Source organism: Bolinopsis microptera, chromosome 5 (assembly GCF_026151205.1).
Source record: "Bolinopsis microptera isolate Bmic1 chromosome 5, MBARI_Bmic_1.0, whole genome shotgun sequence".
Lineage (NCBI taxonomy): Eukaryota > Metazoa > Ctenophora > Tentaculata > Lobata > Bolinopsidae > Bolinopsis > Bolinopsis microptera.
This window is the reverse complement of record NC_087076.1, coordinates 9,041,182-9,065,588: the sequence shown is the minus strand read 5'-3', so window position 1 is coordinate 9,065,588 and position 24,407 is coordinate 9,041,182. Positions and strand designations below refer to the sequence as shown.

The following is a 24,407-nucleotide window of genomic DNA, read 5'->3' as shown; positions in this document are numbered from 1 at the left end:
AGTAAGGTAAATCAGGAGTTAATTAATGCGTCTGTTATATTAAATAACCCTGGTGATCGTCTGAAATCTAAGTTAAATAGATTATATTACTGTATAATATATTAATACAGGAACTAAACTAAATACTAGGTATAATGAGGTGCTCCCAAGTCAGGCAATTTAAAATAAGTCAGAGTTATTACAAATCACTAATTATTTCTCCGTGTAATTATTTATCTGAACTATTCTTCAAAACGAAGTTTTCTCGTCGTAAAAACCTTAATTATCGTATTCTGGCAGTTTATTAAACTTGTTAGCTTCTGTACAGCCAAACAAAACTAAATATAAATTGTTATAAATCAACGTACGATTACTTAATTACACTCCCTACGTACTGATCAAATAATAAATAAATTTGAATTAATAAACAGTTTATTAAAATGTGTTATAATCAATCTATATTCCAAGTAAAGCAAACAGAAGTGTGACTCTGATAATTATTACAGCTCTGTCCTTACTACTCCAGTAGCAGCTAGTGTAGTTACTGAACTCTGTAACTATACTATAATACAGTCTTCAGTCCTGACGTCAGCTTCATTAATTAATTAAAGAACTTCTTCTGTTTCTCAGATGATGATCTCTAAAGTTTGTGGTCACAATCCCCTACACAGTTCCAAAACCAATTTATCACAGAAACAAAGCAAAGTTTTAATTCCTCTTCTCTCTCACGTGATACACTGATCTGAGTTAACTGAAAGTTCGTAAACCGTTGCTAGGTTACAGTAGCTAGGTTACGGTTGCTAGGTAATACCCCTTGCTCACACGAGGGCGGATTTAGTAGAAATAGTATCGTCCTCACAGTTAGTACTGTACAGAGTGGGGTTGAAGTATGTGTTCTCTAGGTCTTCTGTGATACCACTGTCACTGTCCGCTATCGTCATCCGTAATTCCTGGTAAATCAGGGTTACTAAAACACGGGGTTACTGGGTTCAATCTCCTCACAGGGCCACTCAATAGTAAATAAGTAGGTTAAATGTGTTTAGGTTGGTGTCCAAATAACTTTCCGTTCATATACAGAATGTGCCAAATTGTCCATGCTTCTCACTTCTCAGTTCTCATATCAGTAAAATTTTCACCAATGTCACAGCTCACAAATCACAATGTCATAAACTTATTTAAGGTATTAACAACATATTCACACTATCCAACACACTGCATGTGTTGCTAGGTTACAGTTGATAGGTAACAACACTCTGCATGTGTTGCTAGGTTACAGTTGTTAGGTAACAACACACTGCATGTGTTGCTAGGTTACAGTTGTTAGGTAACAACACTCTGCATGTGTTGCTAGGTTACAGTTGTTAGGTAACAACACACTGCATGTGTTGCTAGGTTACAGTTGTTAGGTAACAACACACTGCATGTGTTGCTAGGTTACAGTTGTTAGGTAACAACACACTGCATGTGTTGCTAGGTTACAGTTGTTAGGTAACAACACACTGCATGTGTTGCTAGGTTACAGTTGTTAGGTAACAACACACTGCATGTGTTGCTAGGTTACAGTTGTTAGGTAACAACACTCTGCATGTGTTGCTAGGTTACAGTTGTTAGGTAACAACACTCTGCATGTGTTGCTAGGTTACAGTTGTTAGGTAACAACACACTGCATGTGTTGCTAGGTTACAGTTGTTAGGTAACAACACACTGCATGCACACACTCTTTTTTAATTCTTAATCTCACTCAACATTTTTACACTTTTGACAAATATAAAAATTGCACTTTTCTAGTTTTTCATTTTGTCCCTACACAGTTCATATCTCAATCTCTAATAAAAATGTGTCTCTCATCACAAATGTGTTTGTCTCTGAAGTTATCTAGAAAGTTCTGGCGCTACTTTACTCTCGATCTCACATTCACTGTTTTCATTTCCGTTTATTCTTTTTCTCTCACTCTTGTGGTTCTTTTCACACCAAATATTCCTGAAGGAATTTTAAATAATTTATAAACAAAAATAGTGTGTTTGTGAACCGTAACGTTAACTGGAAAAAATAAAAAATTAGTAAAACAACAAACCTGTGACCCGTAAGAAGTAGCTTTACTGCGTCCTGACTGAGCCCTGAGTAACTCGTTATCCCACCTAGGGAGATATTACTGTTCAACCAACAGTAACCATAACAACAGTGACATTTAGGTGTATCAAATAAGAGCTGCCATATCAGAGCATGAGCATGATAATTGTTATAGTAGCTCAAGTTTCCAATTTCTAAGAGGTTGTTAGCATAAAGAATACCTGGGATATTTGCTAAGGATTATCAATGGACTGATGATGCTACTCACTTGTTTTCGAAGAAGGCATCATCGTTTACAAAGGTCTTTGGTTGTTCCAAGCCCAAGTCTGGAGATGCGACCCTGAAAATTCAGTTTGGATGAGGCTGCAACATTTTCCTTTTTACCTCGACTGTCAGATCTTTGATCCAGACTATCGGTAATTTGTATTTTAATTTGATCGAGGTAGCAAAATATAAGTTCCGGATAAAAAGAAAACATACCATCAATACGTTTTAGGAAAATGACTGAATTACCCATTTTTAGATGTATCCTTAGCTTTCTTAGCGTTATAAGATCCCTGAGTTCTCTTTCGTCTTATAACCACGATGATGATTATAATTATAAGAACCAAGAATACCCCTACTCCAGCTATGATGTAGTATAAAGTGTAGTCTCCACCTACCGGATCAATTACCGCACCTGTAAAAAGTAGGGGATCCGTGGGTTAGAGTTTGAGGGTACAGCATCTGTTTTTATCACAGCTGCGGAGGTCTGCCCTCTATGTTGCGAGCTTTTAGTATAGTTCTATCATATCTTCAAGCAATCTGTGAATGGGTCTGGGCGGCCAGTTTTTCGCGGTCGATATATAGAAGGAAAGTAATCTGACGAAACCACAATTACCTTGTTTAATACACTCTATAATGGTGATAATCTGGTTCTCATTGTCCTGATCCACGTACTGGTTGTTTCCGTTACAGAGCAAAGTTTTCTCTGCTTTATACGTTGTCTCACCTGTAAGGAAGTGTCCAATTTAATGAGTTTCTAACCGATCATTCCCTATGCTCAAACACGAGAGCATGAAGGGTTACTGTCACCACAAAATCATTATCGCAATTTGTAGACGTGGTTTATGATGAGGATGTGAAGAAAATTTTCATATAATTGAGAAGTTTTCTTCAAAAATGGAAGGAGCTCTCGATCAGATCCCCACCAATGCGGACGTCTATAATAGTCTCATCACAAATGATGATTATATAACAATTCCGTACCTGTTTCAGCGTCTTTCTCCCTAATGAAGTTTTCATCCAGACATTTAACGGTAACAGCGGTCTCGAAGGAGACGTAGTCGAACTGGGTGGTTTCCTGGCAGTTCACACAGTCCAGTGTTCTACAGTCCGCTGCAAAGTTACTGTGTTAGCTTGTTATCCCTAGGATCCCTTCCCTTCAACCAAAACGGTTTTAATTGGTCTACAAACCTGTTTTGAAGGATTTGAGGAAGGTTTTCATTCCGTAACCTGTCCCTACAGTCTGGGCTACCATTATCTCGTAGTCTGAAGATAACCTCAGGTCTCCAAGCACGAGGGAGGGTTCCTCAGCTGCGGAAATGTAAAATCGTGAAATTTGCAGAATCTTTGGTTGCCAGTATGCTGGTCCCACATTTAAAAACATAACCCTACACTAAGGGGTCGTTCACATATTACGTAATCAGCCGAGGGGGGGGGTTTACAAATGCTTACGGTTGATTACGGGGGGGGGGGGGGGGGGGGGGGGCGGGGAGATTTTTGATCGTTAATTTAAAAATTCTCTTTTTTACCCTCTAAAATAACAATTTTAATTCAAATTCCACTCAGTTTCATTCTGATAGTGATAAAATTTAGAAATTAATCGGATATCTGACTATAGTAAGTAGTTTGAAAGGTGCTTGGCCGGATATCATAACAATGATATCATCTCATCATGATCAGGGTAGCATGAAACGTAAAGAAAAATGATTTCCAGGGAAAAAAGTCAAAGGGGGGGTGGGGGGTCAGGCCATGATTACGTAATATTGCTGTCAGGGGGGGGGGGTTGGGTCTTAATTACGGTTGATTACGGAGGGGGGAGGGGGTAAAACTGAAATTACTGATGAAAAACACTCTTAACAACTGATAGATCACTACCTAATTCCCACTTAATTATAGTTCTCAAACCCCAACATAAGCTACCAACCTGCAAGTGTCTTCTGTTCCTTGACCCCACTATGACTAACAAACACAATGTACCCCACACCATCACCCTGTACCATGTTAGTGCGGGTTGTCTGATCCTCAGAGGATACTCTCCGTACTGTCACACTGTCGCTGGTGTTGGTTACCTCGAACTGGTCCGTAGTTGGGGCTGGTGGAGCTGGGGAAGAGAGAGGGTGGTGTCAGGATCAATGTGTGAGATATTCTGACAGACGACAGTCGTACGGATTTATCGGTTCGAGCGGTGATATCGTTGGTTTTACCACTTTTCCAATAAACTATTAGCGGAAACATTTGTATTTTCTAATTAAATATCCACAAAGCAAACTTACGCCCTGAGAGCTCTTTGTCCAGGATATCTCCGGAATACTCGACTAGTTTACTGTTGATATCAACCTCTCTTATTGCTCTTATCTCCAGCTTATAGGTTGTTTTGGAGTTGAATTTAACGTACTCAATCTTGGAATCTTTTGGATAATGGGATCTTGTGCTCGTTCCGTTCTCAAACAGATCTACTTTGTATTTATCAGCTCCGTCAACAGAACTGAAGATTAGATATTTAACAATTACGAATATTTTGACAATTTATTTTGAGATATCTGCTAATGATCAATTTATGATCATGGATGATAATGAAGTGTTTTGCAATTTCAACGACTCTGAAATAGAAAAATGCGTGACCCACCCCCACTCGAGTTTCACTGCATCTTCAATTACAGTACTCTTAAACGTTGCCTCATCCACCTGACTTGGTCCTGAAAGCAAAATATTTCAAACTCAGACATTCTCTCCAATAAACTAAAATATATAATTCCGACATTCTGTTCCGGTATGCTTGTTCATCATGCCACAGTGCACTTCTCGATGTGATAGAATGCGAAGAACATGCGTGCAGGAACCCGTGAAACCGGATTAAGTGTCAAGTATACAATCATGACGTGTGTTGGATGTCGGTTTGCAGGACACGTGATACGATTTCCTGATCACGTGACACGTTTCAGGTGATCCTTATCTGAAGCCCTCATTTCGATCAACCACTTGCTCACTCCTTACTTCTTAACAAGACTATCGGATCTTCAAGAGTCTACTCGATCTCTACCCTCAGTTTGATATAAATACCGATGATCCCACCTTCAAAGCTATCTTTGTTTATCATTCCAGTTTCGCAATCGTTGATATCACCTTCAAAATGGATAACTACATGTACTACAACCCCAGCTACCCCACAAGTTACCCAGCAGGACCCTACAACACTCACCCAGCAGAACACAACGTCTACATCTCCAACTACTTCATCGGTAACACTACCCTAGAAGCTGCGGGGGGAGGTTACCCCAGTATCTACCCCAGTCCTCCTCCTCCTCCCTACTCTGAAACAGATCCCCACAACTCTTATCTCTCACCTCAAGAAAAGGCTCACTATGATAAGTTTGATCCTCTGTACCAACCATCAGAGGAAGGTCAGTTCGAGTCTTGTTCTGAAAAGACTGGTGATCCTGAGACTCCAGAACAATCTGATAGCGGAGCTTCTTTTAGAGACACAATGTTTGGACCTGAGACTCAGTTTGATGTTTGGAAGAATGCTAAAGAGGAGCCAGTAGATTTACCAGCGCCTTCTTCCTGTGTTTACAGTAACAACCTTGTGAAGTCAGAGGAAGCAATCCCACGTTTGATACCTATCCCGATCAGAACTGATTATGAGGATATAAAAGAGCTCAGTACACATTATAAAGATAGAAAAGATAACCAGATAGCAGCTTACAACGCCACTCCCCAGATCGCCCAGCAAGGTTACAACTACAACAACCACCAAGAAGCCAGCCTAGTTGACCAGATCCAAGAAGCTCACTTACAAGGCAACCACAAGGGGGTAATGGAGATGATAGCCACCAACTGTTTCTCCCCAAAACACCACGACACACTACAAGAGCTCTGGTTGTCAGCTGTGTACGGGTTCGCTAAACTCAGACGAGGCAAGCCTCCCAATGCAGTGGACAGATACAGACTGAGAAAGAAATACCCCTTCCCAGCTACAGTATGGGACGGTGAGAGGACCCTTTACTGCTACAAACAGAGCTCTAGAGATCAGCTAGAAGACTTCTACAACAACAACAAATACCCCACTCCTCTAGAGAAGAAGGAGTTGTCAGAGAGGTGTGATCTGAGTTACATGCAGGTGTGTAACTGGTTCAAGAATAAGAGGATGAGGGGTAAGGAACAAGTCTGCAGACAACAGAGAGGTTCGTAATACTACCTAAAACTGCAGCTGTGCTCGTATTATCACTCCACCTTGATCACTTAACTTATTCCTGATGACACTCTACCTTGAATGAAGAACCCAGATGATGATGAAGCTGTACGAATAATGCGGAGTTGAAATTTTCTCGGATCTAGAAGACAGAAGTGATCGCTAAGAAGGAAAGGAATCTCTCGTAAACCTTTTAATCCACGATTATTTTATGTTGTATAAATGTTTTCTTCGTACTAAAGCCGGAGTCACAAGTTTTAATGCTCATAAGTTATTAAACGTAAACTCTTACATGGTTTCATCTAATAGAATTTTATGGATATGTATTATCATTGATTATGCAACGATTTAAACCGTATACTTTGATTGGATTATGGATATGAAGGTTTACTTTATTTGATAGCATAAAGCTTAATGATTTGTTATAATATATTCATGAAATGATTTTAATCAAATATTTGTGTCACTTCTGAGTGTGAGATCAATATGACACAAGTAAGAATACAAGTTTGATACAACTCGAAAGCTTCCCTTCTTAGTAAGTTAGTAAATTACACTGGAACTTCCGACGACATTATCCAAGAAAATTAATAATTAGTTAACGAAATAGCTCTCTTTCCCTCTAGGCCTTAGTAAATTCGATGGATGTATATTCTATTCTAATCGGAAATGAAGAAAACTGCACATTATGCCGATCATGTCATGTATATACGTCATGATATGAGCATACTGTGCGGCGCGCAACGCGCGCGCGCGCGCAAATGGTCATAGTGCGAATTGACACTTAAAAAGAGAATACAAATCAAAGTCTCGCGCGCTACATTCAGTTCGTAAGCAAATCTCCTTTATTGGCACAAGCAAGAAGATTAAATATGAGCAGCTTGCTTATCAACTGTTATCAGTAAAACTTGAAACACTTACTGTGAAACACAATCCTATATACACAATGCGAATAAACGTGCAGATATACAAGATTCCGCCAAAAACCACAAACACCTTTCAAATGTGAAATATACATCTCAATGTGGGATGGTGCCTTAGTCGAACAAGCAATGTACAAATGGTCAGACCGATTATGTCCAAATATGGTGATAACGATATGAAGAAAGTTAATTAAATTACAACCAGACAAATGTACACTAGATTGAGACCAGGTGTCTAACAATACACTGGATACAAGACTCAAGCTGTATTATATAGGTAGTGTGTGGTGAGTAGTGAGTACAATTAAACTACAAAATTATAAACTAATAATCAGAAATACTAAGTTGATATTACCAGTGTAAACAGTAGATGAAGTAGGGTCCCCCTCTCCGCCATACTCTACAGGTAACACTGTAGTAGTTGTTATAGTGTAAGTTGTAGCAGGTAATAAGTTAGAAAGTGTGATGGGTATCTTTCTGTCATCTTTACCGACATCTATTGTTTCATCTTTACCGTTGTTGGTGTATTGGATCGTGTACCTGCAATATCAAATATTGTTTATGTAATATTGTGCAATACAGGCTATAAATAACCTGTTTAAAGTTCGATGGTGGTTACATTTGTGGTGGCACTTAGGATCTTTAATTTATTTGAAAGCCTTGCTTTTCAACTCTAACATAACTTTTTTAAAAATGCTTTTGTTAAGTCGTCCATTAGTTCTCCTTCACTGCATTCAAGCTACATAAGTACCAACAAGCCTCACTCTTGCTTTGTAGTAAGAGCCTTGCTCTTAGTTGTGCTGTAATAAACACAAGTATTTAGTATAGTAACAAAAAGTATCCACAAAGTATCATTTGTACGTTGTATCACGAACTCCAGTTAATGTTTGCTTCATATCATGATCCCAACTCTCTTATGAAGCAGTAGTAACCTGTACTATTCTTACCATTCACAACTACAAATACACCGCTACAAATCCCTCAAGTTAAACTGTGTTTTGTTTACTTTAATACTGCTTTCTTTTCAAGCATGTCGTCACGCCAGTGCGTGTGTGTTGACCACTAACGTTGTTATTTATTGAGAACAGCTCTGTGAGTGAAGTCATCTATTTTCTAAAATACCACAGGTGGACAGCACACGTGACACAGGTGGACAGCACACGTGACACAGGTGGACAGCACACGTGACACAGGTGGACAGCACACGTGACACTGGTGGACAGCACACGTGACACAGGTGGACAGCACACGTGACACTGGTGGACAGCACACGTGACACTGGTGGGTAACTGACCACTACAGCTAGTAATATAAACTATAAGTAGTATAATATGGCAAGGATGTATTCTAAATATATGGCTCAATTCGTTGATTGTACTGGATATAACTCAACGAGGAAAGTAATAACTGCTCTTCACATGCATTTATCAGTATTTTGTTAAGACAATAAGTCATGGTCATTTCAGCATATGCCACTGGATTCACATTGTGATGAGCTAATCAGCTAATGTCAAACTTGTGAACGATCAGAGAAATTCGGCGTCAATACAACATTAGTAACGATTCATTTGTAGGCGTTAAATTCTAACAATAAAATAATTGTTCAGTGTTCACAATTTTAGTAAAAGGTTGTCAACAACTGCTACCTTTTACTAAATAAGCAGTTTTCCTTTTTGATTATCAGACAATTTGAACACATTAAAAAAGCAACTCATAGACAATGCTCTTATCAGGATATCACATATAAAATCATTATGGTAGCTGTGTTGCAAACATTCCTCAAATCCTGATGGAAAAGAAAACAGAACTGAAGATATATGCGTGATAAATATGACCCACATCTTTAGAGCAAAACAGATGTACTGATAAAGAACACTTACTTTATCAGATGTTCCTGTACTACGTTCTCTAGGATAACATCACCAGCAGTAACACCTAGTAACACCTAATAACACCTAGTAACACTTAGTAACACCTAGTAACACCTAATAACACCTAGTAACACTTAGTAACACCTAGTAACACCTAGTAACACCTAGTAACACCTAATAACACTTAGCTACAGATGTACTGATAAAGAACACTTACTTTATAAGATGTTCCTGTACTACGTTCTCCAAGATAACATCACCAGCAGTAACACCTAGTAACACCTAGTAACACCTAGTAACACCTAGTAACACCTAGTAACACCTAGTAACACCTAGTAACACCTAGTAACACCTAGTAACACCTAGTAACACCTAGTAGCACCTAGTAACACCTAGTAACACCTAGTAACACCTAGTAACACCTAGTAACACCTAGTAACACCTAGTAACACCTAGTAACACTAAGTAACACTTAGTAACACTTAGTAACACCTAGTAACACCTAGTAACACCTAGTAACACCTAGTAACACCTAGTAACACTTAGCTACAGATGTACTGATAAAGAACACTTACTTTATAAGATGTTCCTGTACTACGTTCTCCAAGATAACATCACCAGCAGATGGTACGAGCTGAACATTAACAGTGGAGCTAGCCGAGTCTTGTTGTACTGCTGGTGGTGACGAGGGACCTGGCAGGGGGAGGAGGAGAATCAGATCTACATTGCAGAGGAAAATTAAGATGGTTATACATATGTAAATAATTTGATTTAAACCTTAAGTAAAAGTGATAACTAAAAACGTTAAGTTGGCTCACCAGGGTAGATATCCTGCTCGGTGATAATAATAACCTTCTTCTCCCCACTACTATCCACTGAAGTAGTCCTCACCTCCACTTTTAGTGGTTCATAGCTACCCACAACAACTTCTACTGCTACATTCGGCTTTGCTTGCTTCGCCAGATCAGTTGTTGCTCCTGTTCAATGTATTTTATATGATTGGTATGTTTTGAAATACAACAGTGTAGACAGATAGGGCAGATAACTGGTAAGAAAGAAAATAAGAAGAAATATTTATATAAAGAGTCTGTACCTGTCTCCTTCATAAAACATGTTATCTAGTTCTTAGATAATCTGTGTAATCTGAATTATTTTGTATTATTTAATAACTTTAAGTGAACAAACGAACCTGTTATTATAAAATCTACGACAGTATCACCGTTGTCGTAGTTTCCACCGTCGTTTATTTCACCCTTTAGCTCAAGCTTTGCTGTACCAGTAGTTTTGCTGGATAACTTTGCATACACTGGAGAGACATTATTATTAGGTACAACGACGATTAATATGAATGCCACAACAGTGTGACAACAGTGTGACAACAGTGTGACAACAGTGTGACAACAGTGTGACAACAGTGTGACAACAGTGTGACAACAGTGTGACAACAGTGTGACAACAGTGTGACAACAGTGTGACAACAGTGTGACAACAGTGTGACAACAGTGTGACAACAGTGTGACAACAGTGTGACAACAGTGTGACAACAGTGTGACAACAGTGTGACAACAGTGTGACAACAGTGTGACAACAGTGTGACAACAGTGTGACAACAGTGTGACAACAGTGTGACAACAGTGTGACAACAGTGTGACAACAGTGTCACAACAGTGTCACAACAGTGTGACAACAGTGTCACAACAGTGTCACAACAGTGTCACGACAGTGTCACGACAGTGTCACGACAGTGTCACGACAGTGTCACGACAGTGTCACGACAGTGTCACAACAGTGTCACAACAGTGTCACAACAGTGTCACAACAGTGTCACGACAGTGTCACGACAGTGTCACGACAGTGTCACGACAGTGTCACGACAGTGTCACGACAGTGAAACATATTTTCATAGCGTTACTTCAGACTTCAGAGAATATACCTTACTCGGGAATATTATTGCGGGTTAATTTATGACTGGTAAAATTTTTGACCGGGAAAAATATGGCGGAATTTTCCAAAATCCACCACTTTATCCCAGTCATAATATTCCCGATTAAGGTAGATGGTTTTATTTCAGACCTAAGGGTTCGTTGTTTCAGTGTGACAACAGTGTGACAACAGTGTGACAACAGTGTGACAACAGTGTGACAACAGTGTCACAACAGTGTGACAACAGTGTCACAACAGTGTCACAACAGTGTCACGACAGTGTCACGACAGTGTCACGACAGTGTCACGACAGTGTCACGACAGTGTCACGACAGTGTCACAACAGTGTCACAACAGTGTCACAACAGTGTCACAACAGTGTCACGACAGTGTCACGACAGTGTCACGACAGTGTCACGACAGTGTCACGACAGTGTCACGACAGTGAAACATATTTTCATAGCGTTACTTCAGACTTCAGAGAATATACCTTACTCGGGAATATTATTGCGGGTTAATTTATGACTGGTAAAATTTTTGACCGGGAAAAATATGGCGGAATTTTCCAAAATCCACCACTTTATCCCAGTCATAATATTCCCGATTAAGGTAGATGGTTTTATTTCAGACCTAAGGGTTCGTTGTTTCAACATAATATCATTATATAAATTAACTTTGACTGCAGAAATTTGACCCGGGTTGCTCCAGTTTGAAACGCATGTTGTGTGAGCTAACTCCAATTTGGGTGGTCACACACGCACACACGTCACACACAGTGCACCATACGATACGTTCTAAACTTATTACTGACCTCGTCTCATGTGAAACACTACACCTTTAACTTTAGTGTTCAATTATACATATATATATATATACTACAGGATCCTGATTCTACCTCCCGTCATTCAATCCTCACAGCATATTTTATTGTACAGTGAGAGGGTAACTTATGTGATAATGTTAGTGCCAAATGGTAGTACCACATGGTAGTGCCACATGGTAGTGCCACATGGTAGTGCCACATGGTAAAACAGTGGGGAATATATCTAATGTTGGTAGATAGCCAGTTGCCACCTTTTTCTAGGGGGCGCCTTGTTTTAATAGGTCATGTTACCTTTAACATTGAATAAGTAACATTGAATAAGTTTCTTTGATTACATTTTACAATGCGGCCCATTGAAGTGTAAAAAGTGCGACATTAAAGTGGGGCTATTACATTAACATGTAATATTAAGTTGGAATGAGCTCAATCATACTCTGACGTGCATTTTCGAATTTGAAAATCAGAAATTGAGTTTGAAAATTGAGTGATCACTATGATAACATGGGATGAGCTAATAATTATACAATAATGATATAATACATAATTACAATATGATCACACACCACTGTACAATCAGTGTCACGTGACCAATCACATTCTAATCAGTCCTCAGTTCCCACACTGTACCACTACTTTGGTTGGGAGAGTTTCCGCGTGCAATTACTTTTACTAATGAGTAGAATAATTGATAATTAATTAATTCAATCCTCAGACAAAACGACTAGAACGGTTGAATTGACGTCAATTATTTCCCTGTTATAATGCACTTATTTGTAATTTACATGAAAATTTAACTTGAACTAAACGTTATAACGTCATGGTTAGAGATAAACCGTACTTAATTAACCATTCATACTGAAAAGCAGATGATCTAGGATACAATGTGACTGTTTCAATTAAAAATTCGCTAATTTTGGAAAACTGGGTGAAAGAGACTACAGTCTGCAACAAATGGCGGATTCTTAATTTCCTCAACCGTATTTTTAGGAACCATTAATTGGGTGTCGTTAGAAATAGATGAAATCATCTAATTTTTCCTATTTAAATCGGTTGAACCTGTTTCTACAGATAAACCGAACCAACATACCAAACAAACAGCCTTTCCTTATATCTACTTTTTTTATCAAAGGCTGTCCATTTCCGAGCGCTTGACAAAATCTCCCTCTTTTTGGAGGTCTACTCAAAAGGGAAAAAGAGGGTGTGAACTGTGACTTCACACTAGACATCACCAAGTAACCATAGCAACACTAGACATCACCAAGTAACCGTTTTACGAGATCAGACTAGACAGGTAAGTGTTTAAGAAGACACTATGGGTGGGGTAAAGTGCACGCTAATCTCAATTAGAATCTCAGTCACACAGGCGATATAATCCTTAGAAGTTATTTAGATAATACAAAGAACAATTTACCAATGTAGCAATATCACTGTACGAGTTACTGACGGGTTAGAGTTTGAGACTCCAATTATTTGCTCTCAGATGAAGATTGAAGATTGAAGATCCTATCTGCATTCAGCATCCGACCCTTGGTACATCTCATACTTATCAAGCATGTATCTTACAGGACATGCTCCAAATATTATGTAACTTTAAATGTAGATTCAATTACTTCCTTGATTTACGAGAATAACGAAAGTTTTGCGTGAGTTTTTCAGAACATTATGGTGTAACGATGAACAAGGGTACATTTTAGTCAAAAATTGAGTCAGTTGTATCTCCCACTTACCTTGGTAACACCTAGTAACACTTAATAACACCTAATTACACCTAGTAACACCTAGTAACATTTAGTAACACCTAGTAACACCTAATAACACCTAGTAACACTAAGTAACACTTAGTAACACCTAGAAACACCTAATAACACCTAGTAACACTTAGTAACACCTAGTAACACCTAGTAACACTTAGTTACAGTCAGCTGCATCATCCCACTCACCATAACAAAAGTCGTTGATATCCACGGTAGGGCTGCCACTTGTATCCGAACAAGTAAACTCCTTAGTGTTAGAGGTGCCCATATCCACCTCGTAACTGTAATACTCTTTACAGGTAGCCGTTATAGGCTCTCTGAGCTTCAAACGGGTACTGTTTACTTGGGACAGTGTAGCGTGAGGGGGAGCAGCCGGTACAGCACAGGTTTCTGAAATAAAACAATAGATATAAAGGGGATTAGGTATAATATGATAACTGAGATTTGTTATAGTAATGTGGGGAGCACCAGCTCATAATTTTATATTTCATTAATTTTTCTAAATTTGTAACTTAAATACAATGACATGAATGTAAATATTGAGTAACATACGTTGACAAGCAGGTACATCAATATCCAGATTATCAGGACCGCAGGTGATAACCCAGGGTGTTTTGTACCCGAAGGGTAACAACAAGTTAACATCAGCACACGACACTTCCACTGATTCCTTTTGGGCTAGTCCTCCTACTATTGTCTTGTTTAGCTTTGTAGTGGCGGAGTCTGTAGCGCTTATCTTACACGTAGCTGAGGGGGTTAATGATAGAGGTCAGGGTATTCTGGGGAGACCATTGCTTGGACAGGGATGGAGATTTGTAGCTGGTTAAATGGGTAATTCATAGAGGGGCTGATTAGCAATCATACCTTACCTATTAATCTTACTGTTCTGTAGTTTCTTAATTATTAATCCACTTTACAATCTATTATCAGTTTTTACTACTATAAAGAATAAATCAGTTATGATAATCAAGTTTATGTGCTACTGCGTATTAAATCATCAGTATAAAGAACACTAAATGAAGAACACTAAATTTGTTTTTACTAAATTAATTTGATACAACAGGTAACCGTGAGAAAGCTTCATTTAAAAGTTTTACTCTACGATCTAGAAACTACATGATACAATTTTATAAATTCTAATAGAGTAATATAATATATGTTAACCCATTAGGGACGATAGGGTCGTTTACGACCCACCTTTTCTAGAGGCTACAGAGGACAAACCAAAATACTAAACGCCACGAATCTTTCGCACATATGCTCAAAAGTTATTGGGCTACATTATTGACTTTCCAGCCGAGACCCAATTAATCACTAACAATTAAATAATTAGACTAATTAGTCGTCATATTTGGAAAATATTCCACTTAACTTCTTGCCTTGATTGGGACATTAAAACTTTATGTAGGCTTATTTTTTTGAGAACAAAATAGTTGCGGGCAACGATTTCCTTGGCACAAATGAAAAGCCCGTGATAATCAAATGTTCACAAACAGAGCTAGACGCTGTTTACTAACTGCGGTCGCATACGACCCACTCGTCCGGGTCGCAAACGACCCATCGCGGTTTTTCGGCTATTACTTCTGAAACAAAGACGTTAGGATAAAATAAAAACTGTTGCATAAGTTAAAAACGTATGGTCAATACTGTGTGACTCTAACTTTTCAAAAATAGAGAATTTGGGTCATTAACGACCCACTCGGCTCACTTGCTTATTACTACATTTGTCCATGTAACTTCTTGAATTCAGCCTAAAACATGACATCATAAGTGCAAAAACGCCTCTCAGCAAGTGATTATCATCATAAACTGCGAAAAATCGGTTAAATGGGTCATTAGCGACCCACTAGGACCACAAAATTGATTTATTAAATATAATGTTGTCAAACTTTTACAAATATTAGTATAAAAACATATTATATCTTGGTCATTACTCCTGTACGTTGATTTAACTTCTTAAATCGATCAACTGGGTCAATAACGACCCACTCGGAAGTTGAACCACTTCATTAATTATCATGCTGTTCCACCATCAAGAAAGACACTCGTAGGTCTTAACTCCACACGGACCACGGTGGCTGACCACTAGCCATTATGAGATCCAGGGCCAACTGAAGGGCAGTCATCACTCATCAAAGAGCTGCGAGAATAACACGACTGCATATGCCTGGAGTTGCGTCCTGACTATGGTGCGTGGAAATCTGTACCGAAAGGACCGTGGCCGTGTCGCAAAAGAAAAGGAGATCGGCCCTCGTTCCTAACTTGCTAGATAATAGCCATGCTGTTGTTGTTGCTTATTAGATTCTGTTACCTTTTTCGTCAATTTCGTATCTTGGTAAACGACCTGCTACAACTCACCGCTTGAGACCCAGGGTCCCACGGTCACTCAAGAAAAATCCCCTGAACGAAGTTTACGAGATATCCTGTAACCTTGGGTAAATTCTGAAAGAAGAGCGGTCAAATTGCATATTCTAATCCAACATGCCAATCTGTTTGACATTCCTAGAAAGTACAAGAATAACTAAACAACTGCTGCATTCAGATGGCTAAATCTACAGCTCTGCGAAGAAGGACAAGGAAAAAGCACCCCCCCCCCCCCATCTGGCTGGCGGTGCTGCAACCTGCAATCTCTCAGACAACTACTTTGTTGTGGGTAACAACCCCGCAACAACGAGGCAGCTTTCAAAACGAAACCAAGTATTACGTCATCGGCCGAGGGGGAGGGGGGTTTCCAAATGATTACGCTAGTGTAATTTTGACATAATAGCTATGTGGTGGGGTGGGGGGGGGGGCGGGGCTAAAAATTGTCCAATAAGTGATAACGTAATTATATTATGTCAATGTGAACGGCCCCTATAAAGAAGTAAAGAAAGGAAGCTGCGAAATGAGTAGATGCAGCCATCTGAAATCTGAATCCAGCAGTTGTATAGTTCTTCTTGGACTAGGAATCGGGAAAAGATAGGCACGTTGTTTGTTGTCCCACGACATTACGGTCGTGTAGTAACAGCTGATAAACTCACCTACCTATCAATCCAATTCTGCCCATTATTTGTCAGTGATTGGGTGACGTGATCTGCAGATCACCTTGAGACTCCAGACTCAGGAGGGCTAGTGGTCAGCCACCGTGGTCCGTGTGGAGTTAAGACCTACGAGTGTCTTTCTTGATGGTGGAACAGCATGATACTGATAATTAATGACGTGGTTCAACTTCCGAGTGGGTCGTTATTGACCCAGTTGGTCGATTTTAAAAGTTAAATCAACGTACAGGAGTAATGACCAAGATATAACATGTTTTTATAATAATATTTGTAATAGTTTGACAACATTATATTTAATTAATCAATTTTGTGGTCCTAGTGGGTCGCTAATGACCCATTTAACCGATTTTTCGCAGTTTATGATGATAATCACTTGCTGAGAGGCGTTTTTGCACATATGATGTCATGTTTTAGGCTGAATTCAAGAAGTTACATGGACAAATGTAGTAATAAGCAAGTGAGCCGAGTGGGTCGTTAATGACCCAAATTCTCTATTTTTGAAAAGCTAGAGTCACACAGTATTGACCATAAGTTTTTAACTTATGCTACAGTTTTTATTTTATCCTAACGTCTTTGTTTCAGAAGTAATAGCCGAAAAACCGTGATGGGTCGTTTGCGACCCGGACGAGTGGGTCGTATGCGACCATAGCTGTATCTTTTAAAGTAAACGAGATACAGATTAGCTTTTTTGGATATCTCATTTTTGCTGTAATGTGACCTAGTGTGTTAAACGGCATCAAAATCGGCAAACTTTAAAACTCGTCGTCCCTAATGGGTTAAGGCTAAATTAGAGTTATATAGCAGCTCAGTCAGGTGAGAGTGTGAGGTCCAGGTGTACACTTAGGTGGAACAGAAACACTGGTGTTTACATGTTATCACCAGGTGGGACACACAACACCTGATATGTATAGCACGTGTTATACCACGCGTTATACCACGTGGTATACTATTCTGGATCCGAGGCTCGGAGCTGATTTTACCTGAATCTCTGGTGATTTAAGGGCTCACAGCTCACTAGGTACTTTGTTTTGCAGGTTTCCTATCAGTCCGCATTTGGATTAAATAATTATACAGATAAACGACAAAATATAAACGATCACATTCTAACAGGATAACATGCCCTTACCTTGACAAGTAGGGTAGGGAGTGTGAAAAGTACCATCACTCTGACACTCTACCTCTCTAACTGTCTGATCAATAGGGAACTTCAGGGCTCCTGTGGGAGGAGTATTTTAGAGAGATCAGAGAAGTAGAGCATTCTTTGTGATAAATATAACATTGTTTTCGGGAAATTATGTAATATTATTATCAAAGAAATGTTCTTCTTAGATTAAGTAACAAGGAGAACAAATTACCGAATTTGTACACAGAAATCTAATATGAAATAATATATGAAATATGTAACATGATATAATTTACCTGTGCATTTGACAGTGAAAGCTTGTCCCTGTCTGAGTTGATCTTGTGTAGCCTGGTAGATAGTGTCAGTGGGAGGTGTTGGAACTCTGCACATCTCTGAAGGGTTGTTAGCTTGTTTACAATAAATGCAATAACGTTACAAAACCCTAAGATCAGATTATTGAATTTTAGTCTCAATTGCTAGGTAACCAGTTGTGGTCGCTATGCTGGCCAACCTCTAAATCTTAGAATCCCCCGTTCACACCTACTACAAAAACCCTTCTACAGACATAAATTATCCCACACCGTTTTATTTAAAAAGCAAATCACATCCGCACATATTATATATAATAATAGAACACCCTGCACTTAAAATAAATAACATCACACTTACTGTTACAGTTTTCAATGACAATAGCATCGTTCCCGTGATCCTGGTTACAGGTGTGGGATGACGCTGCTCCCAAGGGCTGAGCGTAATCAGCACTTTTACAGGAGATGGAGACAGAGAAGCCAACTTGTAGGTATTGTGGGTCCGCTAGAGAGGGTTTTACTCCAGTACTGGCGAGGTCAGTGTTGAGGGGCGAGTAGGAGGAGAGGGTGCACATTTCTGAGGGAAAAGGGGGTTGTAGAATGTAGGTGGGAACTGGGAGGTATTATATATATTGGACATTTGGAAATTTAATAGAAGGATTTTTGTTTATTTTTGTTGTTCTGTACATTTTTGATAGAATTTTCTTCGTGATTTCTTAGTGAAATTGTTATTTGTGATAACGATTGCTCGATCTATTTTCTTTGGATACCATGTCCTGAGCTCTTCTGGTCACTGAATATTGTTTATTCTTGACAACATTTTTGTCGGAGAGAAAAATAATGGCTTATTATAACCATGAAGCGGTGTTTTCTTATTCTTATAATAATTAACCCCGTAACCCTTCCAAACAAGCGGTACGGAACAATTCACCAATAACTATCAATAAAAACGTCACAGTTCGAAACCCTTCACTACCAACTTGACTACAATTCTCTTGCTTTACTGATTCTAATTCTCAAGTCATTATTGTCTAGGGAGCAATAATTGGTTCCAGGTTAGGGCGCAGCTGTAAGTTTTCTCTTTTAATTGAAAGGTAATTCTTTATTTTGTTGCCGCTATAATATCAAGTGTAACATCTTCATGTTGTCGACCAAAGTTCGTCTGATGCGGAGAAAAAAATTGTGTAATATTGGTGGAGTGTTTTAGTTAGATGTGGCAATTATTTAATAAATTGAATAGCTTATGTCTTATTTCCAACAAGTTTGGCTTATAATTTTGTTTTTGACACGCCCCATTTCTAAACATAAACAAGGAATTTAACACCTCCAACGATGCATATTCTGTTTAGAAATATATCAAACATGCAGAAGTGCTTATAAAGATAGGTCCTGGCATTTGGCATGCAGTTCAAGTAGCAACTCTTGATTTAAACTTTGTCATGTAAGTGTAAAATGACAGGATAGTCAGGCTAATGGGAGGGACTTAACGGGCAGATTGGCAAAAAGCCAAATTTTTATAAATAATTTCTAGTAAAACATTTCTAAATTTCATGACGCTAGTGATATTATTTTATAAACCCCACTAAACCCCACTAAATCCCACTAAACCCCACTAAACCCCACTAAACCCCACTAAACCCCACTAAACGCCACTTAACCCCACTAAACGCCACTAAACCTCACTAAACCCCACTAAACCCCACTAAACCCCACTAAACCCCCTAAACCCCACTAAACCCCACTAAACCCCACTAAACCCCACTAAACCCCACTAAACCCCACTAAACCCCACTAAACCCCACTAAACCTCACTAAACCCCACCCTGACTTACTTTTACAGAGAGCGTCACTGTTCCACAGTTCACACGCCTGGGTGTCAACCTGTTTGAACATCTGAGCGTATTCATCTTGACTGCAATGTATGGTTACAGGTGTACTTTTAGCTAACGTCTGATCAGTAACCACAGTTCCGTCTGTTAGTACAAACACTGACACTTGGTCTGGGTCCAGGTTTAACAGTGTCTGACACTTATCTGAGCGAGATCAGGTTACAATTAGGATACTGAAGTAGAAGGGCTTACATTTTATTCGGAGATTTATTATTCTGAAAACCTGTGACACCAATTAAACTTAGATCTGTAGTTATTTAGTCAGAAAAACACGGCAGAATACAGCTATATAGTCAAGTTAACAGGTTGTAGTCACAATACTCAACCTAATACCCAGGGGAGGGGGGATTAGATTACTGTTAATTATAAAGTTATTTTGTATATAATATAGCAGTGTGTCTTCAGAAACAACCCTTTATTGATAACCTGTAATCTGTATTAACTATTAGTGTCTCTGTCTCTGTAGATACCAGTTTTATATTCTAGTTTCAACTGACTAGTAAGAGGTTCATATCACGACACATATTTTAACATAATAGATCTTTCTTCTAACTAAGATGGCTAATGGAATTGCAATAGCATTCTAAAGTCTAAAAGCTTTTTCTTTAATCATAAATGGAGATACATCCTAATATCTCAGATTTAACTGAGATATTTTACTAATATATAAATAACTATAAGAGATGTGACCATTTCAGCAATCCAGTTGAGGGCCATGTAAAGTGTGTAATAATGCGTTCAGTTACTTTACAAGGGACATCTCTAATGAAGGGTTGCCATAGCAACAGATTCTATGGAGAGTATTGATTTAATACCATGACACCGCGATTCCCAAGGTCTACAATTCATATTACAGAATTCCTCACTTTGTAGTGACCTCATCTGAACTCATCTGAATGTCATTATTGCATGTCTCAAATTTCTTTAAAACACGGAGAATTAAGGTGATAAAGTATTGATAAACACACATTGTACAAGTGCGCTACAAATCAGTGTCTAGTGTTGAGTGATCTTAAGATTGTCAGACATATCTGATGAAATGCTGCGAAAACTGCACATTTCTAACCAGGAACAATTAGCTTGCATTACAGTTACAAGGGCCATTTGGACCGCTAATCATCACGTGAAACTGTGCCCCTTTAATAATAACATTAAACATTGCATTTCAACCTAGTCCCGGAAACCCATTAAATCGCCCCATAACCTAGAACTCCCGCTTTCTTATGCGAAACTAGCATCTTCAAAACACTGTAAACAGTATATAGTAGGCAAATTCTTCGTACAGAGTAGAGAGTTTAGAGTTTAGAGTTCAGAGTTGAGGACCTCAATGATGTCACTAGATGCAGACTATCTCAGTAACAATAGACAAAATCACCTCTTAAACGATCCTCATCCTGAAAGTCGAACAATTCAGAAATCTGCCATTATTCCTTATATGGAATAATTGGTGTTCAGACAGAGCTGCAGAAGAAGGGCCTGCGTCCTCCAATGCGCGCGCAGCAACGCTTCACATCCTGATGTGTATTGTGTATGTATCTTCTGTATACAATGAACCCAACACGTCATGTCCTAATACAATAGATACTGAGTAACAATGAAATTCTTTATTGCAACTTTTCTGTTCACAAATTTTCTTTCTGGAGGGCTTTTAAGCATAATATTTAAGATTTAAAATTTAAGGATAAGCTTATTCTTTTGGGCGGATTATAAGTGTAAACGAAATACTAGACCAATATAGGTGCTGCCTGATTACAGTCCAGAATTTACATGGAAGATTGAATGAAATATCCCAAAATTGCAAGAGAGGGCATAAAAATGCAAATAAAAGTAATATATCCCTAATATAATAGCTAGTAACATATGCCTAATATAGTATTACAGTATGTGCCTAACTCAATAAGCCAATAAGGTTATCCGTTATTGGTGGTATATGATATGATAGTTTGGTAAAGAGTGTACATTGTATTCACGGAAATGCAAGACCACCTAATGACTTAATATTTCACTGTAAACTGATATACAGACTTCACTACAATTACTCTCAATTCAATACTGCCTTAAGTTCTGAAAATGTGAGAGCTTAAAACTTTCTAATATTCGATCGTGAAAGACAATGAGACATTCCAATGCTGACAAAATCTAGTAGACAGCCAATGGATGCACTCTTATATACAATGTGCAATATCTTTAGAAAATAATAAGGAAATCCTCAATAAATGAAATTGGTTTGTTGTGTTAGCTTTGAACAGAAAAAGGTGTAGAACAAAAGTGGTATTAAATTGAATGTGAATTTGTACTTACCAACACAGAGAGGAAGATTGACCTTGTCAGTGGATGCCTCATCACAACTGTAAACAGTCTTTGCTCCATACTCGAATGCTTTGTTGGTTGTATCTACACAACTGCAAAAGTAACATCAAGCCAGTTGATTACTACTTTAAAAATCAAGGTATGAAGGACAGAAAAATATCAATGCCTGAATTGATCATAAATGAATATACTTAGAAAAGGGTAATTATAACACATGTATTAACATACCTAATTGTTATTGATTCCCCAACTTGAACATCAATCTCTTCTGTGTTGCCACCAGAACTTCTAGAAACTTTGCTGACAGAAACCACGTTTTTGTTCTGGTTTATGTAAGTACAAGTATTATCCGCTATGACAATCCCAATCAGTGCCAAGAGTAAGACTTCTACATTCATTCTATCCAGAGATTATTTTATTATTTGTTCGGTCAAATAGCGGAAAAATTTTATTATTTTCATATTAATTGTGATATTCATAATTAACTTTTTGAGGATATATACATATAAGCCAGTTCTGGAGTTTCATGATTTTCGATCAACGAATCATATAGTACTGTCTTGCAACATTTTTGTTTAAGGGGGCCAGGGGGGTCTTCAGGAAATTTTTTAAATTTAAATCAAAGTTCTAAACAAGGGATAGTTAAAAAACAATGCCCAAGTCTAATCTTTCCCTAAAACAAAAACTAAAAATCAAAAACTTCATTGTAATTTCCGCCAATATCTCTTGTCATAAGCTAAATTACGGAGATAATTCAGGTCAAAGATATTATTCAAATAAAGATTTCTTTGACATAAATCATGCACAATCAGCGAGAATAGATTGCTTTGGGGTCTTCCTCTTCTCCCTGGTAAGTCCAGTGTATTGATGGCAAAAATGAGGGAAGAAAACGCTTGTCCGTCAATAGGACCCTGCAAAACATGTCCTAACATTCTCAACCGACTACGGGCCACTTTTTCTGACAATGGTTCAGCATTGCAGCATTTATACAAGTTTTTGTTGGAGATGACTCCTGGGTACTTTATATTCAAAATAGTGCGAAGATGTCTGCGGTGAACGACATCTAGTTTTTTGGAGCCGTCCTTGTAGCATTGCATGGTGTTCAGAATAAAACAAATATTCAGAATAAAACAAATATTATATTCAAATCTCTTTATTCAACAATATTAAATCATTATAGGGACCTAATTTGTGGCTTGATCGTTATGTTAGGGCTATTCTGTTTTACAATATCAACAGCTACTTAAAACAACCTAGATTGTACAACTCACTTTGAAGATTAAACTGTTAAGTGATGAGTGATTGGGCTCATTAAACATTTTAGTAGCGGAGACACACGGATCAGCTTCTTGAGGTTCTAATAGTTCATTCAGACAAGAAATTTTACTTTTTCAAATTTAGTCGTTGTGTGTCGTTGTTGGTATCGTTATCGATTTCCTCATAGTCAGAGAGTCAAATTCTTTCTGTGGTAAAACTAACGTCAACATTTAGTGATCTAGTCTGTTGATCATGCCCTTCAGAATTGAGGTCGATAGCCTTTAGTAACTGTTCGTTAAATTTTATGTGAGTAGTTAGGTTGCCTTTCTTGATAGATATCACTCCCCTCTATCAGAAAGGACTACAAAATCTATTTCGAGATAATTTTCCTGAAGACCCCCAGTCCCCTTAAACGGAAATGTTGCAAGGCAGTATTATATGATTATCCAAACAGCTGCGTAGTGCAGATTCTTTTTGGTATCCCTTATGGTTGACCCAAAGTAATTAAAAAAGTTCCTTAGTTGAACGCTACCATGGACTGACTTAACAACTACCCCAGTAATCAAACATTTAACGAGGGTCTGCAGACATTGATGTTCCATTGAGACAGAACATGGGCTACTGGCTGACTTACCACTACACTCAGTTCATTATATAAAGACGGTTAACTTTGCTGAAGGCTTTAT

At 38.4% G+C, this 24,407-nt stretch overlaps 2 protein-coding genes across 2 annotated transcripts; one reads left to right on the top strand and one right to left on the bottom strand.

Moving 5' to 3' along the window:
* Positions 1 to 47: 47 nt before the first annotated feature.
* On the bottom strand, positions 48 to 22,862 carry LOC134815128 (uncharacterized). Its single transcript, XM_063823623.1, has 22 exons — positions 22,693 to 22,862; positions 22,456 to 22,556; positions 20,098 to 20,298; positions 18,627 to 18,842; positions 18,254 to 18,349; positions 17,961 to 18,050; positions 14,349 to 14,543; positions 13,983 to 14,186; positions 10,486 to 10,602; positions 10,115 to 10,273; positions 9,872 to 9,989; positions 7,781 to 7,965; positions 4,940 to 5,009; positions 4,587 to 4,798; positions 4,238 to 4,414; positions 3,505 to 3,624; positions 3,298 to 3,426; positions 2,930 to 3,040; positions 2,563 to 2,728; positions 2,318 to 2,389; positions 2,054 to 2,117; positions 48 to 929 (listed from the first exon to the last, which is right to left on the bottom strand). The coding sequence occupies exons 1-22, from the start codon at positions 22,860 to 22,862 to the stop codon at positions 798 to 800; spliced, it is 3,105 nt and encodes a 1,034-aa protein (XP_063679693.1). The 3' UTR covers positions 48 to 797.
* LOC134816147 (homeobox protein unc-39-like) lies at positions 5,322 to 6,948 on the top strand. The gene has a single exon (XM_063824916.1). The coding sequence runs from the start codon at positions 5,444 to 5,446 to the stop codon at positions 6,500 to 6,502; it is 1,059 nt and encodes a 352-aa protein (XP_063680986.1). The 5' UTR covers positions 5,322 to 5,443; the 3' UTR covers positions 6,503 to 6,948.
* Positions 22,863 to 24,407: the final 1,545 nt, after the last annotated feature.

What these genes read in the sequence shown, in the direction of transcription:
- LOC134815128 (XM_063823623.1), bottom strand. Translation starts at nt 22,862, where the DNA reads ATGAATGTAGAAGTCTTACTCTTGGCACTGATTGGGATTGTCATAGCG. An exon ending in TGATGTACCTGCTTGTCAAC is followed by an intron (nt 14,187 to 14,348) that starts GTATGTTACTCA and finishes GTTTTATTTCAG; the next exon opens with AAACCTGTGCTGTACCGGCT. An exon ending in GGAACAGAAGACACTTGCAG is followed by an intron (nt 3,625 to 4,237) that starts GTTGGTAGCTTA and finishes ACATTTCCGCAG; the next exon opens with CTGAGGAACCCTCCCTCGTG.
- LOC134816147 (XM_063824916.1), top strand. Translation starts at nt 5,444, where the DNA reads ATGGATAACTACATGTACTACAACCCCAGCTACCCCACAAGTTACCCA.